Source organism: Haplochromis burtoni, unplaced genomic scaffold, assembly GCF_018398535.1.
Source record: "Haplochromis burtoni strain Fernald_Lab_line unplaced genomic scaffold, NCSU_Asbu1 Contig_2, whole genome shotgun sequence".
Lineage (NCBI taxonomy): Eukaryota > Metazoa > Chordata > Actinopteri > Cichliformes > Cichlidae > Haplochromis > Haplochromis burtoni.
The window spans coordinates 1040281-1059705 of NW_024582363.1; the positions used below are offsets into that span (position 1 = coordinate 1040281).

The 19425-nt window shown below is 38.4% G+C and overlaps 1 protein-coding gene across 1 annotated transcript in view; it reads left to right on the plus strand.

Annotated features, from left to right (window-relative positions):
- The window catches only part of itfg1 (integrin alpha FG-GAP repeat containing 1), a 146885-nt gene that overhangs the window by 74743 nt on the left and 52717 nt on the right, over positions 1 to 19425 (plus strand). The window contains exons 11-12 of the mRNA XM_005913089.3: positions 7963 to 8113; positions 10158 to 10266. Of these exons, the coding sequence (XP_005913151.1) occupies positions 7963 to 8113; positions 10158 to 10266 (260 nt within the window). The remainder of the gene's footprint in view (positions 1 to 7962; positions 8114 to 10157; positions 10267 to 19425) is intronic.

Below are 19425 nucleotides of genomic sequence, written 5' to 3' on the forward strand. Positions count from 1 at the left end.
GGAGATTCCCACAGTGATTGCATCAACAGGGTTATTTCCTTCCTTCAGAGTGGGTTAATAGTATTATATAATTGTTTTCAAAGGCTACAGAGAACTCTACTAGTACCAGTACTATTTGCCCTCATTAAAACTTGTCTGTGAAAGAGTTCTTTATTTGTTATATATTTTTACTATATAGAAATCAGACACACAAAAGCAGAATGCATAATCATAAACACAGGATTTAAAAAATAATAATAAAATTAATTGCAAATAGGTAAACCAGATCATAAGTAGTTACATAATATCTAGGATTAAAAGAACCATCCTAATCTAAGTCTAGATTTTATGAAGGTTTTACAGTTCAAGAGTATACTGATTTATCTTCACTCTTCATCAATAAAAAATATCTATATTTTTGGCTAGTAGACATTCTAATCTGCAGCAGGTCTACTCAAAAAGACAACATGCTCTGGATTAGGCACAAAAACATGTTAGGCAACGTGTGAATTTGGAGGATGAATGTATGATGGGTTAGAAGATAGACCAGCTGCTGAAAGCATGTATTCTAATATGGGTGAAAAGTAGCATAAACAACGAATTTGTTATGATTGGATCAATTTGATTAGCGAGTGATTGAGATGGTGTGAAAGCAGATTAAATGGTAAGGTTTCTTCACACAAAACAACACAAAATGTTTTAGGGTTGATAGACTATGAAAGAGAGACTACATATAGCTACGTGGTTACAGTCTGCAATGTACTGGGTGAGATTGTCTGCATACAACAAAATTGTACGGTACAATTACCCTGTTGTAAAAACACATTTGAGAGTGGATTTATAATCATATAAATATGAGGTAAGACTGATACTGACATAAAATATGGAAATTAAATTGTCTGTCCTTATTATTTTAAAGTTGTTTTTTTTAATCTTTTGGTTTTTTGTGTTTTGTTTTTTAAAGTTATAATGAAATAAATAGTTAGGTAAATTATACTAACCTCACCCTCACAAGTATTTTCATCAAGAGAGAGAAAGTTTTTGAGCTAAATAGAGGAGAGAATTAATAAAGGGACAGTAGGTCATTTCACCAAAGAAAGAAGAAAGGGAGTCTTTCCTTGGCACTGTAATGTCGTTATTATCAAAACAAAAAGAGAAATTTGAAATGCACCCACACACACTGTTAAAATGTCTTGTAGCTATGTGTTAGTCCTTGGAGTTATGAAAGGCAGAAATGTGGAACAAAAGCGTATGATTGGTTGGACTGAGGTGGAGGGAGAAGCAGAAGGGCCGATAAGATGAAATGAAATGAACAGAAAAGAAAAAAAGAGAGAGATGAAGAAGAAGTTGGCCAGGTTAGCTTAGTCATTCAGCTTTAGGGAATTGAGTAGATGGAAGAATGAGTGGATGGACAGAGGAAAGGGACAAAGGTGGATAGGTAACAGTGGTGCCTCTGAGCTTTTGAGGTTGAGGGAGAGAAGGGTCATTGGTGTGATCAGTTGGTCAGCTTCCTGCCAACTCACCACCCCTCTGGAGGCCAATTAGAGAGAAGGTGGATAGAGCCTGAAATAGTGTAAGACTCCCCACAAGCACATACACACACAAGAAAACAGAGCTGACACTGGGTTCATACAATAATGGAATCTCTCAAGCACACTACCTCAGATACACACACATATTAGTGTCGGTACAGGCTCAATATTCAATTCAATTGAATTTTTTTGAGTTCAGTTTTATTTCTAAAGCGCCAAATCACAGCAACAGGTGACTCAAATGTTTTATATCATAAGGTAAAGACCTTATAATATGCAATTAGGGTATTTATCAAATAAGTCTTGCCATGCATTTAATGTCATGTTTTTGTTAACTGTCTGTTTTTATTTAAACGTTTTTTTACCAATATAGGATGAAGAAGCTGTGATCAATATGACATTATTACAAATTAAACAGCATGATGACTCAGTTGTTAACTAGCAGGATGGGTGTGGTTTGTATTCACTTCCTGGTTAAAGAAAAGCTAAAAAAAAAGGGGGGGGAAAAGCAATAATAATAATAATAACTGACTTCACTCATTGGTGCATAATTGGCTGCAGAAGAATTTGATGCCATGAAATAAGAAAAAAGGACATTTTTCTCCTGGTATTGAGTAACCCCATTAAAACTAATCTCATTTCAGTAAAACTATATATTTTAACCTCACAGGAACATCACAGAAAAACCTGTTACTACTCTTCAATATTTTGTTGTTGTGTTCTTTTCAACTAATGTGGCAAGAATTTAACAGCCTGTGTAGTGAGGTTGAAAAAGCAAAATCAAAGCTAAATGGCTGAAAGATAGAAATAAAGAAGGAAGAAAGTGTTGATTTTGGACCCTATCCTTAAAATAATTACCCCTTGGACATTAGACATTGAAAGTCACATTTTTCACATTTTTCATTCAATGTTTTGAATAGTATTGATGGTTTGAAGGTGCTATTTTTTGTTATGATCAATGCATTTAATGAAAACAATCTTTCTTTAATAAAGTTTATTGCATTCAAATTAAAATATAAAATCAAACTGGTGTAACTTCAGGACCATGGACAGCGCACACCATTTTCACTGTGATCTCTTGAGCTGGGCTCTAACAGAAGAATCCTTTTAGTGGTGGAGACAAATTCAGCTCCCTTCACTTTGAGAATATGTGAGATACAGATTACAGATACACAAGACTCCCCCACAAATCTGCAAATCCTTTTTACTTTTTTTTAGCTGAATAAATCCAGCATAGAACAATTGTGGCAGTACTTTAAACAACACCAGTCACAGAGTATAGCTACAGTACAACACTGTGCTTGTTCTTTTGCAAATGGATAGAACTTGGTCCCTGTATGGGTTATTTAGCCTGTCACAACCAGTCACTAAAGTTTACATGCACTGCCACTATCTTTGAAGGTGAAGTTGGAGTTGGTGAGGGTGCTCAACCATTCAAGTTCGAAGTCCAACTTAACAAGGCGTTAGAGTTGAAAAGGTCTTCCAATTTCAAATGGAATGCACCAAAACATTTACATCACATTGATTAAATGAAATACTGTATTACACTTCCATGGAGTTGACTGCCATATAAAACACTGTGTCGCCATGTATCTGACTTGGTATGCTAAACACTTAAGAGTGGCATGTCTTAACATTGTTTTAAAAGAAATGTGGACAAGAAAGACATCATAGAGGACATGAAGTAGATGTTTACTAACAAAAAAACCACAAAAAACAAGGAATACATATTGAATCATAATACTATATTACACAAAAAGAAATTTGTGATGCTCAAATCAAAATTAACACCAGCATGCGAAATTGTGGGTTCAGAGTAGTCATCTGCACGAGTGCATGTGTATAATATGAATAGATATCAGGTTTGCACCTCTACCTGCTGCTGTAAACATAAAACCGATGCCGAGAACAAAGTTGTGTGTGTTTGTGTGTGTATGTGTGTATATATTGAGAGCACATGTACCTGTGTGTAAGTCTGAGTCTGATCCACACTATGACCTTGAGTTCATCCCTACCATAACCACCCCTGCAGTGCTGGAAAAGAGGTTCTTTTGAAGTACGAAAATCTCAGAAAGGACACACACATATTGGCGAATAACAATCATATACCTTCCAAAGTTCAGCCTGAAACTTTGATAGCGTTACTTTCTTTTTACACACACTCAAACACACACATGCACAAACAGAGATACTCTCCCTGAATGTCAACAAATGTATCTGGCTACAGGCATGATTATCTGCTGGTGAGCCAATCAGTGCTCACCATTTACACTGGGTCTTGTCCAGTAGGTGCTGCAGTTGCAGGTCCTAATGAGAGCCAATCATATTCTGGATACAGTGTTGTTTGCATTAAGCCTAATGAGGAGGGGAGGACTAGTTCATTGTCAGTACGCATGGGTTACACAGAATGACCTTAAACAAACCTCCAGCTGTAATTACAGCCAAAGTCAGTTAATCCTACAGAGGTTCCCGCAGCCCCACCCTTCAACCCCACTCACCCCACACAGAGATATAGCTATTCTGAAACAGCAGCACTCCATCTCAGCTGACACTGAGCCTGAAGCGTTACGTCCCTGCTATAGGAATTAATTAAATTCCTGCTCTTCCCTGCTCTTTGAAGTGTTTTATATATAGATTCTTGTCCTTATTGAATCTAGGAATTAACAGCTAAATGCACATTTATTACTTTCAGTTAACCCGAATATTGCAGAGGCAACCTGCTCATTGCATTGCACGTGTTAATTCCATCCAAATATATGTCAACATTTTACATGACAATTAAGGTTTCCAAGCTCTGTAGCTTCTCCACCTCTGTGTTTGGAAGTTAGTAAGTCTTATGTCAGACGATCCAGTTTAGCAAAACTTTGAACTGTTTGCTGCTGATTACAGGAGTTTGTGTTTTTTGTGAAAAGCAACAATCATAATTTCAATTAGATGCTTTATGAAAAGGACTACAGGGATAAAATACAATATTACCAAAGTTGTTCATCTGCTTTCTCTTACTCCTGGTTCCACAAGCTCCGTTTTTTCCTATCACACAGCTAACAGCAGTGGAGAGGCTTACAAGCATATTTCAAGTACCAATTTGACCAGTAGGTTTCCACTTCCAAGCTTGCTGTTATGTAACATCACCATTTATCAGATATGTGTTGCAACTATAATGTACTATGGTGCCATAATGTAACAACCGCACACAGCTGATACTTTAAATAGAGCATACACTTCATAATCACTACATAAACTTTACAATGATTCTTTTGTTGCCGTGTCTTCCTCCCTTTGTGGGTGACACAATAGTAACTTGTGTTGGTGCATCGTGTCGTAGTGTGGTACGTCTCTTGACTCCATCTGACTCCATATGATGTGCCCCCTTTTTATATTCTCTACAAGATCGCATGCTAAGCAAAGTCAAACACAATTCCAAGGAGGATAAGATAATCGTATTGACACGTCTCCATCAATCATGGTTTTATCAAGCAACACACTCTATACATTACAGTATTTTATCTTTTCTGTTCACCATTTTCTGGAAGCATGAGGATAGAATGTTTTCCTGCTGCTGAAAAGATCACACAGTCTTTCTAAAATATCCTTGATGAAAGATGTCCCCGCTTGCGGTCTATCTTCTAGTCCCCAGAGGCTTGTACTAGCTTTGTGGGTAGTGCTGATGGTGGGGATGGGTGTTTACAATCCTGATTGACTGAGGGCTTTCACAATTATTCTATTTTTAAACCAGCAGCTTTTCTTTTTTTAAAAAGCTCAGCAATCCCACTGAGATCTAAGAACAGGTACAGATAGCTATCTCCAGTGATAAAGATTGAATTTAGTCTCGCCAGTGAATTAAGATGTGACAAAGACTGCACAGAAAAAGTGCAAGTACAGAGATGGGGGGAAAATAGAGGAAAGGGGTTGGGTTTTGCCTCAGCTCAAGTATACGATCAAGTATACTTATTTGCTTGCATTTGTAAAGAAATGCCAAATACAAGGTGCAGGAAATACCACAGTAAGCTTCAGTATTTAGACCTCAACTTATCTTTGTAACTCAATGAAGGAATGGGGCACCATTCTTCCAAAAGATATTCTCCTTTGGTATGAAGATGATGGTGGTGGAGGGTACTTTGTGACATATCTGTCTAGAATTTTCCATCTGTGTTCATTTTAGTTAATATTCTGCCACTTTAAAAGCCATAGTGTCAGATTCACATCATTTTCATACTCCTGAAACAGTTCACTGACCCCTTTTTTCTGTACAGATAGGGGCTTATCAGGGTAGAAATGTTTTATCATGGGATAAAAGAGATCAAAGTAAGTTGAGGTTACAGCTGAGTCCATAAGTATTTTATACTGAGGATTGGGTATTATTAAACATGGCTGAATTTTCTAAACAGTTAATGTTATACTAATTAAAGTAATTTCTATCACATCTTAGTTATTTAAATCAAACTCCACTCTGGTGGTTTACAGAGGAAAAGTTGTCCCAAATCAAATTATAGTATAATGCATTCGATGACCTTGCACTATAATAAAAATGGCATTTCAGACACTGAGATTCACCCTATAGCTGTCAGCGATCATGCTCCTGTATCTTTAACACTAATGCACAAGAATAATACTACGCCAAGTAAAAACTGGAGATTTAATACATCACTGCTTAAAGATGAAGACTTTATTAAATATTTTAAAAAAGAGTGGACTTCATATTTAGACTATAATGACACTTCCGGAACTTCAGCATCTGTTCTATGGGAAGCAGGGAAAGCTGTGATGAGAGGTAAAATAATTTCTTTCTAATCACATAAAAAGAAAGAAGAAAACAAAAATATTCAGGAATTAGAAAAAACCATTAAATCACTTGAAGAAGCCTACGCGTCCCACCAAGATCAGGAAACATTGAACAAAATACGCAAAACAAAACTAGAATTAAATGAGATAATTGATAAAAAAACAAAATTTTTAGTACAAAGACTACGCCTACAAAATTATGAACATGGTAATAAATCCGGTCAATTTCTAGCAAACCAGCTAAAAATAAATGAAGAAAAAACAACTATATGTGCTGTTCAAGATTAATCTGGGAACACATTATATGACCCGATACAAATAAACAACATTTTCAGGGATTTCTATAAAAGATTGTATTCACCACAAATAAACCCGTCTAAAAAGGAAATTGATCAGTTTTTGGACAACATAACTCTTCCAAAATTATTAGACACTCAAGCAATGGCACTGGATTCGCCACTGACATCAGGTGAACTCCAGGAAGCCCTGATAAGTATGCCCAATAATAAGGCTCCAGGTCCAGACGGCTTTCCTGCAGAATTCTACAAAGAATTCTGGTCGATTCTAGCACCAGTTTTTACAGAACGTTGTTGGAAATTAAAGAAAAGGGCAGACTTCCATCAAATATGAATTCTGCAAACATTAATCTCCTGCTAAAACCAGGCAAAGACCCTGTATATCCCTCAAGCTATTGTCCAATATCCCTTATAAATGTAGACCTTAAAATAATCTGCAAAGCTCTCTCAAAGAGACTAGAGAAAATAACCCCCCTCTTAATTCATCCTGACCAAACTAGTTTCATAATAGGCACTCATCAACAAATACACGTAGATTACTTAATTTGATAGACTACTCATGCAGTAAAAACCTTGAAACTACAATATTTTCTTTAGATGCAGAAAAAGCAGCAGAGTTAACTGGAAATTTCTATTTGCAACTTTACACAAAAATGGCTGTATTTCCTAAACAGTTACTGTTATACTTTAATTAAAGTAATTTCTGTCATATCTTAGTTATTTGACTCAAACTCCACTCTGGTGGTTTACAGAGGAAAAATTTGAACCTCCCCCCAAAACTTTCATGTCCCAAATCTTAGGGACCAAATTATAGTATAATGCATTCGATGACCTTGCACTATAATAAAAATGAACTCAGAGCTTACAAAACAGCGGAATCATTTCCAATGTTAGTTAAGGGCTCATCATTTTTCCTATAATTTGTCACCCTTCAATATATACACTATGACACAGTGCAATGTAAGGTTTGGACTATATCCAGTCATGCAGAAAATTATTAAAGTTTTTTAAAAAGCACAAAATTTCCTCAGGGCAGCAGCCTAAGGCAGCTCTCATCATCTTAAAAAGAGAAAATCAACCCTAAATTAATATGCTGTAGCATTTTAATTTGTCAATTCCAAGTGCATAACAAACGTCATGTGGTTGTAAAAGCCTGTAGCTCCAAATGATTCTAAGCATCAAACTTCCAGCTAAGACTCATCGTGGTGTTATTGTTGCCAGATAACAAACTCGACACAAGCAAAGTGCTGATCAGCTGATGACATGAACATTACTTACATTTGACATCACCAGGGTTCTCTGTCACTGTCTAAATGTAAATGGTAACATGCACTTACAATGTCTTTTTCCCCTTCTCTCTCTTTGCCCCCCAGTGGCCAGCAGGCCTTCCTATTGGAGAACGTGCCCTGTAACAGCGACACTTGCCACAGTGTTGGACGAATGTTCCACATCCACTGGGACCAGTCAGATTTAGGAGCCATTCAAAATGCCGTCAGGGCAACTTTCTTTGACATCTATGAGGACGTGAGTAGTTAAATTTTGTGTTGATTTTCAGTTCTGTCCAGTAGTATTTCATAAATCATTCTCTGTACCATTTCTTACACCTTTTTAAAAACTCATTTCTATGGATACTATTCTTAATAATTTTTTTGTGTTTTGACTACATTTCCATAGTCAAAGATAATCTTGGTCTAGTGGAACTACAGTTCTTTAGCCAGCTGATTTTCTTTTAAATATAGCCTATTTTAAATATACATAAAAAGCCATGTGCAGCATATTTAATCATTTAACCTTGTTATTTTATTTTGTTGTTATTTATACATTAGGAGACTCACAGGAGCCTTGTATGGAGCTTGCAATATTTGTACTTTTGAAAATTTGATTATAATAACAACTATAACAACTCCCACTGCAATATTAGATTTGCATTTTTGATAAGGGAAGCGTCATTCACCTTTGTGTAAGTAGATCCGATGCTCCTGACAAGTTAAGCTTACCTTAACTCTTACATGCAAACTCTGAGAATATCAGACAAGTTAGGCTCATCTTTTTTAGCAAAAAGCATCCACACTCATCACCTCTCCTAGTTTAAGAGCTGACATCAAGTGAATAAATGTAAACATTAGATTAGTTAGACCTACCATTCTCTGTTAGATTGTTGGAGTCAAAGCATTAACTAGTCAGATTTCCCTGCTGTCAAAAAGAATATTGCCCTTTCTGAACTCATATTAATTAATCAATTAATTAATTAATTACTTCATACTGGTAGGCTATTAGTATAGTACTTTTCTCTTTATGAATGCAGCATTAACAACTGTCACAAGTCAACTATGCAGTCATCCAGCTGACCCTCAGAATACAGCTCTGGGTCATTTGTCTCCGCTCACAGTCTTTCCACTTTTGTGCTTATTTTGTTAGATATACCAATAAACTGAAATCATTTTGTGAAAATTCCTACGTAAAGAAATCCTTGCCAAATGGAGCAGAGGAATGCATATCAGAGAGTGTGCAAACTAGGATATCTCTAATGCAGAAAAGTGGATTATGTGTAAAGCTTTTTTGACACACGCATTAACAGAATTGTTTACATTAATCGGTTTTCTTTTATATTCTGAAGCAATAACTCCTGATTTAGACTGAGAATATGAGTATTTGGTTCAGTGCTTCATTGTTGTTATTAAAATATTTATAAGCACATGGAGTAGCGTGTGCATGAGTGTGCTTTTCCCCCCCCCCCCTTTTTTAAAGGAAACAACAAAACTGTCCATTGCAGGTTTGCCCCCCCCGATAAATAGCCCTGAGCTACTGTATTTATTTGTGTGTGCGTGTGTGCGCGCGCGCATGAGTGCTCTCTGTGTTTTTGGTTTTTTTGCTCTCCCTCATTGTTGCAGTGTTATTCTTCACTTTGTGCATTTTTATTTTGGAATTTGATTCATTGTGGGAGTGGGTGCAATAGATGCAGGACCTGGCAATACACCACTATAGAGGAAGAGTAGATAAAACAAGATGAGCTATACTTTAATTTTCCCAAACGTTGGGAAATGATTTGTTAGGTTTTGCTCTCATTAAGTGTGTTAAGTGTGTTGCTCTGTGATATTAAGCATTTAATTAATGCTGCAAATGGGCCTTGCTAGAAAACATCTACACATACTCTCTTACACACTACCTTTGTCAAAATCCTTCTTTGTGTGTGTCGTAGACTTTGATTCCAGCACTCACCCCCAGTCTCTTAATGAGAGACTACATATAGTACAGAAGCTGTATTGCGATCTACTGTATGTTCTTGTCTTATCAGAATTAATTACTACTGCTAATGTGGCCTGTCTATTAAATTCAACTCTCCCGCTTTCAGTGCTTGGCTCTCTCACTCGCCCCTGAGAGAGAATTTATAAATGAGACCGAGAGAAAGAGAGACTTAGTGAGGAAAGGAGAAAGACGGCGGAATAGAGATGATGCGATAATTCTGGATGAGACATCCAGTATGTCAGAGGGATAAAAATGTACATCAGAAGAAGCACCATGCCATGCTCTCATTGTCCCTTATCTATGTGTCTGTCTTCATTTGCAGGGTATTTTAGACATGCTGGTTCAGAGCAAGGCAGAGGGCAAACAGGACTTGAGAATTCACGCTTTGAAGAACAATTTCGAAGCCGATGCCTACTTCGTTAAAGTGATGGGTAAGGGACTGATTTGCCAAGTATGCTCCCTTTCTCACTACTCTCCCCATGCTGAAACCAGTCCCTTGAAGGGGCAACATGAAGGAAGAACATTTATTTCCATTCCCAAGCTGTCCTCACCAGATAACATACACATACTGAAATTTGAATATATTATCATTTAGTCCTTTTTTTCTTATTTTCTTTCTGTAACAGCCCCTCCTAGACCAATTAGGAACATTAAACATGAGCAAGTCTTTTCCCCAACCTCGAAAGCAGATGGTCATGACTATTATCTGTCATATTTTGATTTCTAGCCTGGAGCTACTCAGTTGGTGGTGAAAAAGGGATCTCTCTGAGCTTTTTGTTCAATTTCATCTTAAATTAAACTGGCCACTGTCCGCACAAAAAGATCTGCTGTAGTAAATGCACCTTCTCCCAAAAGGCCATTTCGAATCTAGTCTCCTTGTACAGCACATAAGGCACTCTATTGCACTCTATTGCCTCTCAAAACATAAAACCACACTTCTCCTAGTCTATGCTGGTGCCATTAATGAATCAATGGCAGTTGAGATGAGAGGAAGAGGAGTAATTGGTTTTTTTTGTGAAGCATATATTCTTCTTCTTCCTAGCGGTTTATATCCCGCGACACAGGGTCCGCTATCTTGCATGCCTTCCTCCACTTCTTTCTATCAAGGGCGTCTTCTGGTGTAATATTCACAGCCTTCATATCATCCTTGATTCGGTCCATCCAGCGCTTTTTTGGTCTTCCTTGTGGCCTAGACCCAGAAGCCACCTCAGCATCTTCATCTCCATGGTGTGAAAAGCTTGTTCATGTTTGGTCGTCGCTGGCCAGCACTCTGACCCGTAGAGTGCCACTGGGCGCACAATTGACCTTAGGATAGATTGGCATTCTCTTGTCACATAAGACTCCACTCACCTGATGCCACTTCCTCCACGCTGTGTTGACACGGAGTCTGGCGTCTGGTAGACTTTCGCAGTCCGAGGTGACAAGGGACCCGAGGTACTTGAATTGGGCAACTTTAGTCAGCGGCTCGCCGTCGATAGAGATGGTACTGTTGGTCTGGGGGCTGCATTCAAGGTACTCAGTCTTCTTGATGTTCAGGCGCATGCCGTTTTCGAAGAGCCAGTCTTTCCATGCTTGTGTTTGGGTTTGCAGGGCTAGGCAGTTTTCTGTTTCTGATAGGCACACATCATCTGCATACAGGAGGCTCCATGGATGTGGTGATTGCAGATCAGCCGTCGCGGTGTCCGTACAGAGAGTGAACAGCAGGGGCGAGAGGGCCGAGCCCTGGTGGACGCCAACGGTAATCGGGAAGATATTATGGTAGAGCAGCTGAGTCCATTTCACATAGGCTTCCGGGGCACCATGAGTTCGTAATGATCGCCAAATCAGCTTGTGGGGGACCCTATCAAATGCCTTTTCCAGATCCAGGAAGACCATGTGCACCGTCTTGTTCTTTTCCCGGTGCTTTTCCATCAGCAAACGGGCCGCGTGTATGGCATCAATAGATCCACAGCCCTTAACAAAGCCGCATTGATTCGGGGTGATTGTGACCAGTTGACAGATCAGATTTTCCAGGACATGTTCGAAGATCTTCATTGCATGGCAGAGTAGACGAATTGGTCGATAGTTGGTGCACTCTGTGATGTCTCCCTTGCCCTTCCAGTTGGGCACTGTGATGCTCTATGTCCAAGCTCGGGGGGCTTTGTCTTCGACCGTGATATGGTTGAAGAGTGCTGCAAGGAATGTTGTACCGCAGTCGCCCATCATCTTCCAGATTTCAGCTGGGATGTCGTCCGGTCCTGTGGCTTTTCCGTTTTTCATTTTCTTCAACGCGTTTTGGACTTCGGCAGTGGTGATTGGTGTGACAGGTCCTGCGACTGGGTCCGCGGGCGGGATAGGCGGATGTGTAAATTCTTCATTGCCGATTCCAGCGAAGTAATCTGACCAGCGCTGAAGGATGTCTCGGGGGTCTCGCAGAACCTGCCCGTTGGCTCCTTTGATTTGGACAACATGGTTTGTATCAAAGTCCTACTTCACGGGGTGGCGGGCTTTGGCAAGTCGGTAGATGTTATTGGTCACTTCTGGGGTTTGGAGCTGGTCATAAAAATCTTGGTAGTGTCGTCTTTTCGCGGAGGCCACTGCCCTCTTTGTTGCTGATTTCAGCGAGCAGTATCGGGTGAGATCTTCATGCGCTCGCGATCGCCACCAAGTCTTATAGGCCAGCTTCTTCGCTTTTATTGCTTTTTGTACCTCCTCATTCCACCACCAGACCCGTTTCTCAATGTATTTTTCGCCCGGTTTTGTTGAACCAACGGTGTCCTCCGCAATGTTGTGGATGCGCCGTATGATCCTGTCCAACGTGTCCCAAAATTAATTTTTTGTTTCATCGCTGCATCCAGTCTGTGGTGCATATTACGTTAATGTTGTGACGTTAATGTCACAAGATTAACGTCAGCTGTTCCTAGTTCGATTCTGATAGACATTAATCGATCAGATGTTCGCTCAATCTTATACGGGGATTGGAGCAGGTGTTTGCTGAGTGCGATGGCCACTCCATTCTTAGTGGCTCTCTCTCCGCAGTAGAAGAGCTTATATCCCTCTCCATTCTCCGCCGCTTTGCTTCCGGTCCATTTGCATTCTTGAACACAGGCCACGTCGATGTTCCTCTTCTTGAGTACCTGGGCCAGCTCTCGGCTGCATCCAGTCAGAGTTCCAATGTCGATTGTTCCGAATCGTAGATGAGCTGGCTTCTTTTGGTAGAAGTTTCTGGCTGGCATGTCTATAAGATGTGACAAACTGGTGATTGGATTTTGCCGGCCGAAGCATATATTATACCTGATATTTTTTTGTACAGTAGAGTGAGTTTGACTTGTCTGTTGGGTCACATTTCAGTGGAAGTACACATAGATATTTCAACACAAAGACTTCATTAAAGTGTGTGAGGTACACAAAATGAATTAAGTTATATACACAAGGACAGAGCTAGTACATTATCCATCATACATGCATAAAACCTCATATACCAAAGCCACTGGCTGTCTTTTATCCATTAGAAAAGTCATTATCAGGTTCCTATTTACTTCAAGACAAACCCCCAAATTATCAACTGTCACATAAATCAAAAGGCATTTAATATTTAAATAATCATCGGTTCTATTTATTCCCACGGTGTTGAGGGTGTATATCATAAAGATTTCTCTCCAGGCCAGCTTCTTTAAAGCATCACCTCTTTTAATAGTCAGCATGACCTTCTCAGTCAGAGAGAATTTCAATGAAGAGGTTGAAGAGGCTGATTTGCTTTCATGCCATATTTCCAATTGTATACAATAATTATGCAGTAAATTACTTTTTTTTTTCTATTTACTGTGCATTTGTTTCTTTTTTTACAGCAAAGATTTAAAAATCAAGCCAAGAATGTGTGATTCAGGTTGTAAATGAACTGATTTACCACCAAAATTTAGTATCATCAGGTAAAGTTATTAACCCAAAGTTAAAGCAATGGGTATGGGTGTAGTGTATTGTTTTAGGGAGTCAATAGCCTGATACAGTTATTGCTTGTCTTTTTCTACTTTTTCATTACCCAATTATCCTGTCATTTTCCACTTTTGATAGTCAGGCAAAGCTGTCAGAGATCCTCGAAAAAATACCTTCTATTCTTTTATGCAAGGAAGACAATTAAATGTTCACTAAGTCTGAAGAAACTGCACACATTTTGTCCAAGAGTGGTGTAAAACTTGTATTCAAATGTCTCACTACAAGCAGCTTTGGCTTCAGTATCTGTTCAGAAATAGTTTCATGTATTTTTGGCTCACTTTTTTTTTTTAAGTTAATAGATTTTATTTCTTTCATTTTTTTTATTGCAGCAGTGTTTGAGTAAAAATCAAGATGTGTTCTTTTGAAGTCAAAATGTTTGTACAGCATTAGTACCTGGTGACATTTGAGAAAAGTAAAAATAGTTCCACTCTGGGGTGGGCCTGTGCACAATTTAATCTGTCACTCTGCTCTGCTCATTAGCACGAAAAGGAGTGCTGCTCATCCCTTTCTGTTTCTGCACAGTTGGTGAACAGTTGTTGTTTTGTCTATTGGGAGGGGAGGGACTACACCTCCTCTTCTGCTTTCTGAATCACACACAAAAAACGACACACAGTGGTACTAGCACTTACTAACACTTAAATTATGCCTCAGAATCAATATTGTTTTCAAGGGATTACATACAAAACAAGTTAACCTCTCCTGAGGTGCACTGTATACCAATGATGCCTTTCACTTGTCATTGATTTAATGAAGACATTATACTGTTGACACAGCAGATCAACAATAAAGGCATTTGAGACTTCATTCCACTCAAACTAATTGTTTGTGGTGGTAACAAATGCTCAAATTACATCAAGTTCACAATAGTGGATCAAGTGATTTGAGTCATAAGACAAAATGAAATAAAATTATAGTTTGGATTTAGGAATTTAGTATGTTGGTATCCACCACAGTGGTATAGTGCAAGTACCCTTCACTTGTTAGCCCGTTCAGTTAGACAGTTAAATGTCTTAATACACATCTTTGAATTGAGCCAGCAAACCACTCACTGCTCTCTCCACCACTTGAATGACACAGTAGTCAGAAGGAGGAGTGGCAGAGCAGTGCCATACTTTCATGGAATAATAGGATGTGAGAGGCAGAAGAAGGTTAGTTCCATTGCACCGACCTGTTACAACTGACACTAAAACCCTCTATTTGGTTCAGTTGGTAGCAATACTGTTGTTTCTGGGAACTTGGCAACCTGGTAATGGCAAGGTGTGTTCTGTGACATGTCAAGGTTAGTTGAAGTAGAAGCAGTGACCTGGATATCAAGTTGTAGCGCTAAGATTTGACCCAGGTATCTTGTGTCTTGGCTTCCATTTTGCATTTGTGAGACATGTGTTTAAGCTGAAAGGTTGTCCTACTGAAGGTGCAAGTGGTTCCTAGGTACCCACAAGAAGTCTGCGTGGACTTGATATGGACAAGCTCTAATGTTTTCATTACATAGGGTTGAATTATTAATCGTTTCTGAAATAAAAAGTGAAATTTAGAATTTGCAAGAGGAGCAGTTGTAATGACTCACCAACACATATTACCAACAATGTCTTTAAATTGCTGTAAAAAGGGAAGTAATTATTCACCAAGTCCCAATTTTGTAATCTGCTGCTGATATTAATATTAATTTTTGAAGGTGACCACACTGCAAAAATGACATTTTTGGCAGACAGATTATTATATGTTGAGACTGTCAAGACAAGATTTAACAAATATTTTTATTCAGAAAGAAAACATTTTGTTTCATTATGATGTTCCAAAATATAGACTGTAAAGTGGTGAATCATTTTCTAAATAAATAATTTTTCCAGCTAACTGCAGCTCACACTATATCATTCACAAGCCGTCTCATTACTATGGCTAACACCTGCTTGATTAGTTACCAGTAGCCAGAAATTTAACATTTCATAAATTTAACATAACATAAGATAGTGTTGTTTAAAGCCTATCATCTATAACCCTATAATGCATACTTCATGCATACACACTTTCAGTAGACAGAAACTCCCAGTGATCCTCTCTGAGCTAGCACTTGGCGACCTTTTAACAGGGAGAAATCTCCATCAGAAGTAGGCTCAAGATGGGACAGCCATCTGCTGCCAGTTAGGGAGTAATGGGAAGGAGAGAGAAGAGCACAAAAAGACAATAAACTGCAACCAATATAAAAATAAACTCTCTGGTTGTTGGGGCTGGTAACTGGATATGAGAAAAATGCTGTTTCTGAGCTAGAAATGCCTGCAAAAAAGTACAAAGAGAGAAACAGAGAGAGAAAAACAAAGAGGACAAAGAAGAAACTATAAAAGAGAGAAGACAGACGGTTATGGCAATAGGATTCCAGCGCTGTCACACATGAGCTAAATAATGACAGTAGGTTACAGTAGGTAAGTGATGCATTGACATGCACAGTTAAGATGCTGCTCAGTTAGCAGTCCCTAGGAAAGCTTCTGATTGGGGATCTTCACATCATCACCTCAACAAACTTGCTCTGATTTCCTCAGAAAACCTTGATCTTGAGCTGTTTTCGTTATTGATGTAGAAAAAGAAAGTGTCACAATCTCCTGAAGTTGATGGACATTTTAAAACATCTTTAGATTCTGTACAAGCAAAAATGCTGACACATCGACACGCACACTCAACCTTTACACAGTAGTTTGCCACTGATTACAAGCAAGTGGCTTTTATTAGCGATTTCTCTTATTAATGCTGGGTTGTGTAGGAAATGACAGGATTCCTTTATCCAATATTAAAAAAAATTAAAAGTGCAACAAGATAGCCGCCAGTCTGTAAACAGACTGCCAAAAATACGTGGCTGTGCTGTAATAATGCAAGGTATTTAATTTATAGACAGTAACAATTCCTGAAATCATTGTCGCAATACTGTTTACAAAAATCCCAATGAAATTAAGTATATTCATCAAATCTTTATCCCTAGATGCACAGAACCCATATTCCAAATTCAGTGGGCTATAATATATTGGTTGGTTGTAGACTCTGCTTACCAGAAATCCCTGGGCTCCAACACAAGATGAAATTTTGTTCCCACATAAAGTGCACATATTTCAGTTTGTATTCTAGTCAGAGAGGAACTGCTGCTTTTCTGATATTCTTTCTTTCGAACTTGTTGTTTACATGCTCTTCTGCAACATTTTAAGAAGCTGGTTCGCAGGGGTTCTGGGTAATTAGAATGAGAAGGGAGGCAAGGAAATGGCATGAACCTCTGCATGGATTCCCTCCTGTCAATGAAACCCCTTACAGCTAATAGGAAAGAAGCAGCTGGTGACTTTGTGTGCATCAGAGGAGGCACATTGTAATCTAGATTCTCTCCAGGCATAGTCGGCTCAACATCAATAAACATGGTTGTACAAATTGGGAATCTGAAAGACCACTACATTAGGAAGAAATATAGCAATACTAAATACTAAAACTATTATATATTAGGTGGTTTATATATGCCAAAAAAGTGAAAGAGAGTCATTTGTTTTTAGTTTTCTAACAGCTTTTGTGTGTATGCTTGTACGTGTGTGACCTTGGCGCGTCCCCTTTCCTCGTGCCGTAACAGGAATTCCTTTCGTGCCGCCTCTTTAAACTCTGCCGTCCTTATCGTTATCCATGTCTTGTCTCACTGCAGCACTTCAAACAACACACAAAAAGATACACCCACGCCAAAATTCATGTTTTTTTTCCTCCCCACTGTCAGCTTTCCCGTGTCTCCTCTTCATTCAGCTTCACTTATTACATTTCTGGTTGTAAATATTTCATACATGTTCACTGTGTTGCATTTTCACTCCATCTAGCAGAGTACAGATGAGAGAGCAACAAGCAACCAAAATAAAAATGTATCTGTCAAGTGTTCACACCTTGTCAACATTTCATTCCTCTCCCTTGTGAGTGTGAGCTCAAATTCAGCTTAATAGCCTTGCACCTCCTGTGAATCCCCATGAGGATAGAACTGTTTATTTACCATTCTATTCAGGCATCTCTGATAGCACAGCTAATAGTATTACACTGTAGTAAGTGAGGCCTAAAGCGTGCACTTCATATTCAGCCTTGACACTTTGTCAGTTAGTTGTGTGTCTTTGTAGACAGCCTGATACAGTCCTCTGTTCTGTAAGATGAAATCCCATTTTCTCAAGATGACATCCCTCAACCTTCCCATGCGCATTATTGAACAACACCCACTGTAGGATTTACTTTGTGTCCAGCCTGGTATACACTTGCATGTGTGCGCAGTTTCTGAGTGAAAGCTCAGATACCATGAAGTACTTTGACTTTCCAGGCTAAATCCATCACAATTTCCATCACACACACCTTAGACAGCAACCTTGCCTTTCTGCCTGCCAGAATCCTGGACTCTTGCAGGCATGTTCACACTGAGATGACCTGAACCTGTACTGGTTTGACATCTTATGCTTCCAAGCTCCTGACATAGAATAGTCCCCTCAGTAGTGCTTTCCATCAAGACCTGTACCTCTGTTGCTATCGAACCATTTATTATTTACAAGCATGCTATAACTTTGTGAGTAGAGCCACAGAGCAGTGAAAAAGTTAGTAAGGACGCCATTCTGTAATAAATAAAATAAAATTGAAAGCAGAGGGTAAAAATCATATCGGTTCTATATGTCTTGTTGTTTTGACAGTATTTCAAGGAAGGTTTCTTTTGTATAGTCAGTTGAATTTGGTGTACTCTAAAGTTGCTTTTCAGATTTAGACCCTGAGTATTTTAGTTAATATGAAGGTGAATTGTTGGTAATAGCTTTTATTTAACGCAGCCATATGGAGTGCCTAATGCTGGAGTGCCAGAAATTGTTAAACACACAGCACATACAGTGTTAGCTTGCAAAAACCAAGCTAAAGTACAATACAAAAATTAAAATAAAATAAAAAAATTATATAAGGATATTATATACATATATATATTATTAATAAATAAATTCAAATATAAGATGGTAATGAGACCTAATATGGCTTGAAGATGACAACACTAACAAAAAGACAGGGTCTGAGTTGGAGGTGACAGTTTCTAGATGTGAAGATTTTCAATGGAAGTCACCAGATGGCCAAGAATAGAAATGAATGTTAATTTTTGAATGTGGCTACACTGCAAAAATGACATTTTTGGCTGACAGATTGTTGTATGTTGAGACTGTAGTTAGCAAGCGTCAAGAACTATTTGTATTTTTTATTCAGAAAGAATATAAATGAATATGAATGAGAATATAAATTGTAAAGTGATTAATCATTTTCTAGATAAAAATATTTTTTACCTAACTGCAGTGCGCACTAAATCATTCACAGGTCTGCTGTCTTGATTAGATACCAACAGGCAGGATATTCAAAATTATATTTAAAGTGCATGATAGTCTTGTTTAAAGTATATCATCTTTAATTCTCTAATGCATAGTTCATGCATGCACACTTCCACCAGAGAGAAATCTCCAGTGATCCCCTCTCTCTCCAGAAATGATTATATCAGAGGGACATTTCAGGTTGAGCTGCTTGGAGACAAAGTTGGTGTTTTAATTTCAGTAAAAACAGGTTGGCACATGCAAGATGAAATTAAAGGTTTTCAGTATAACACAAAG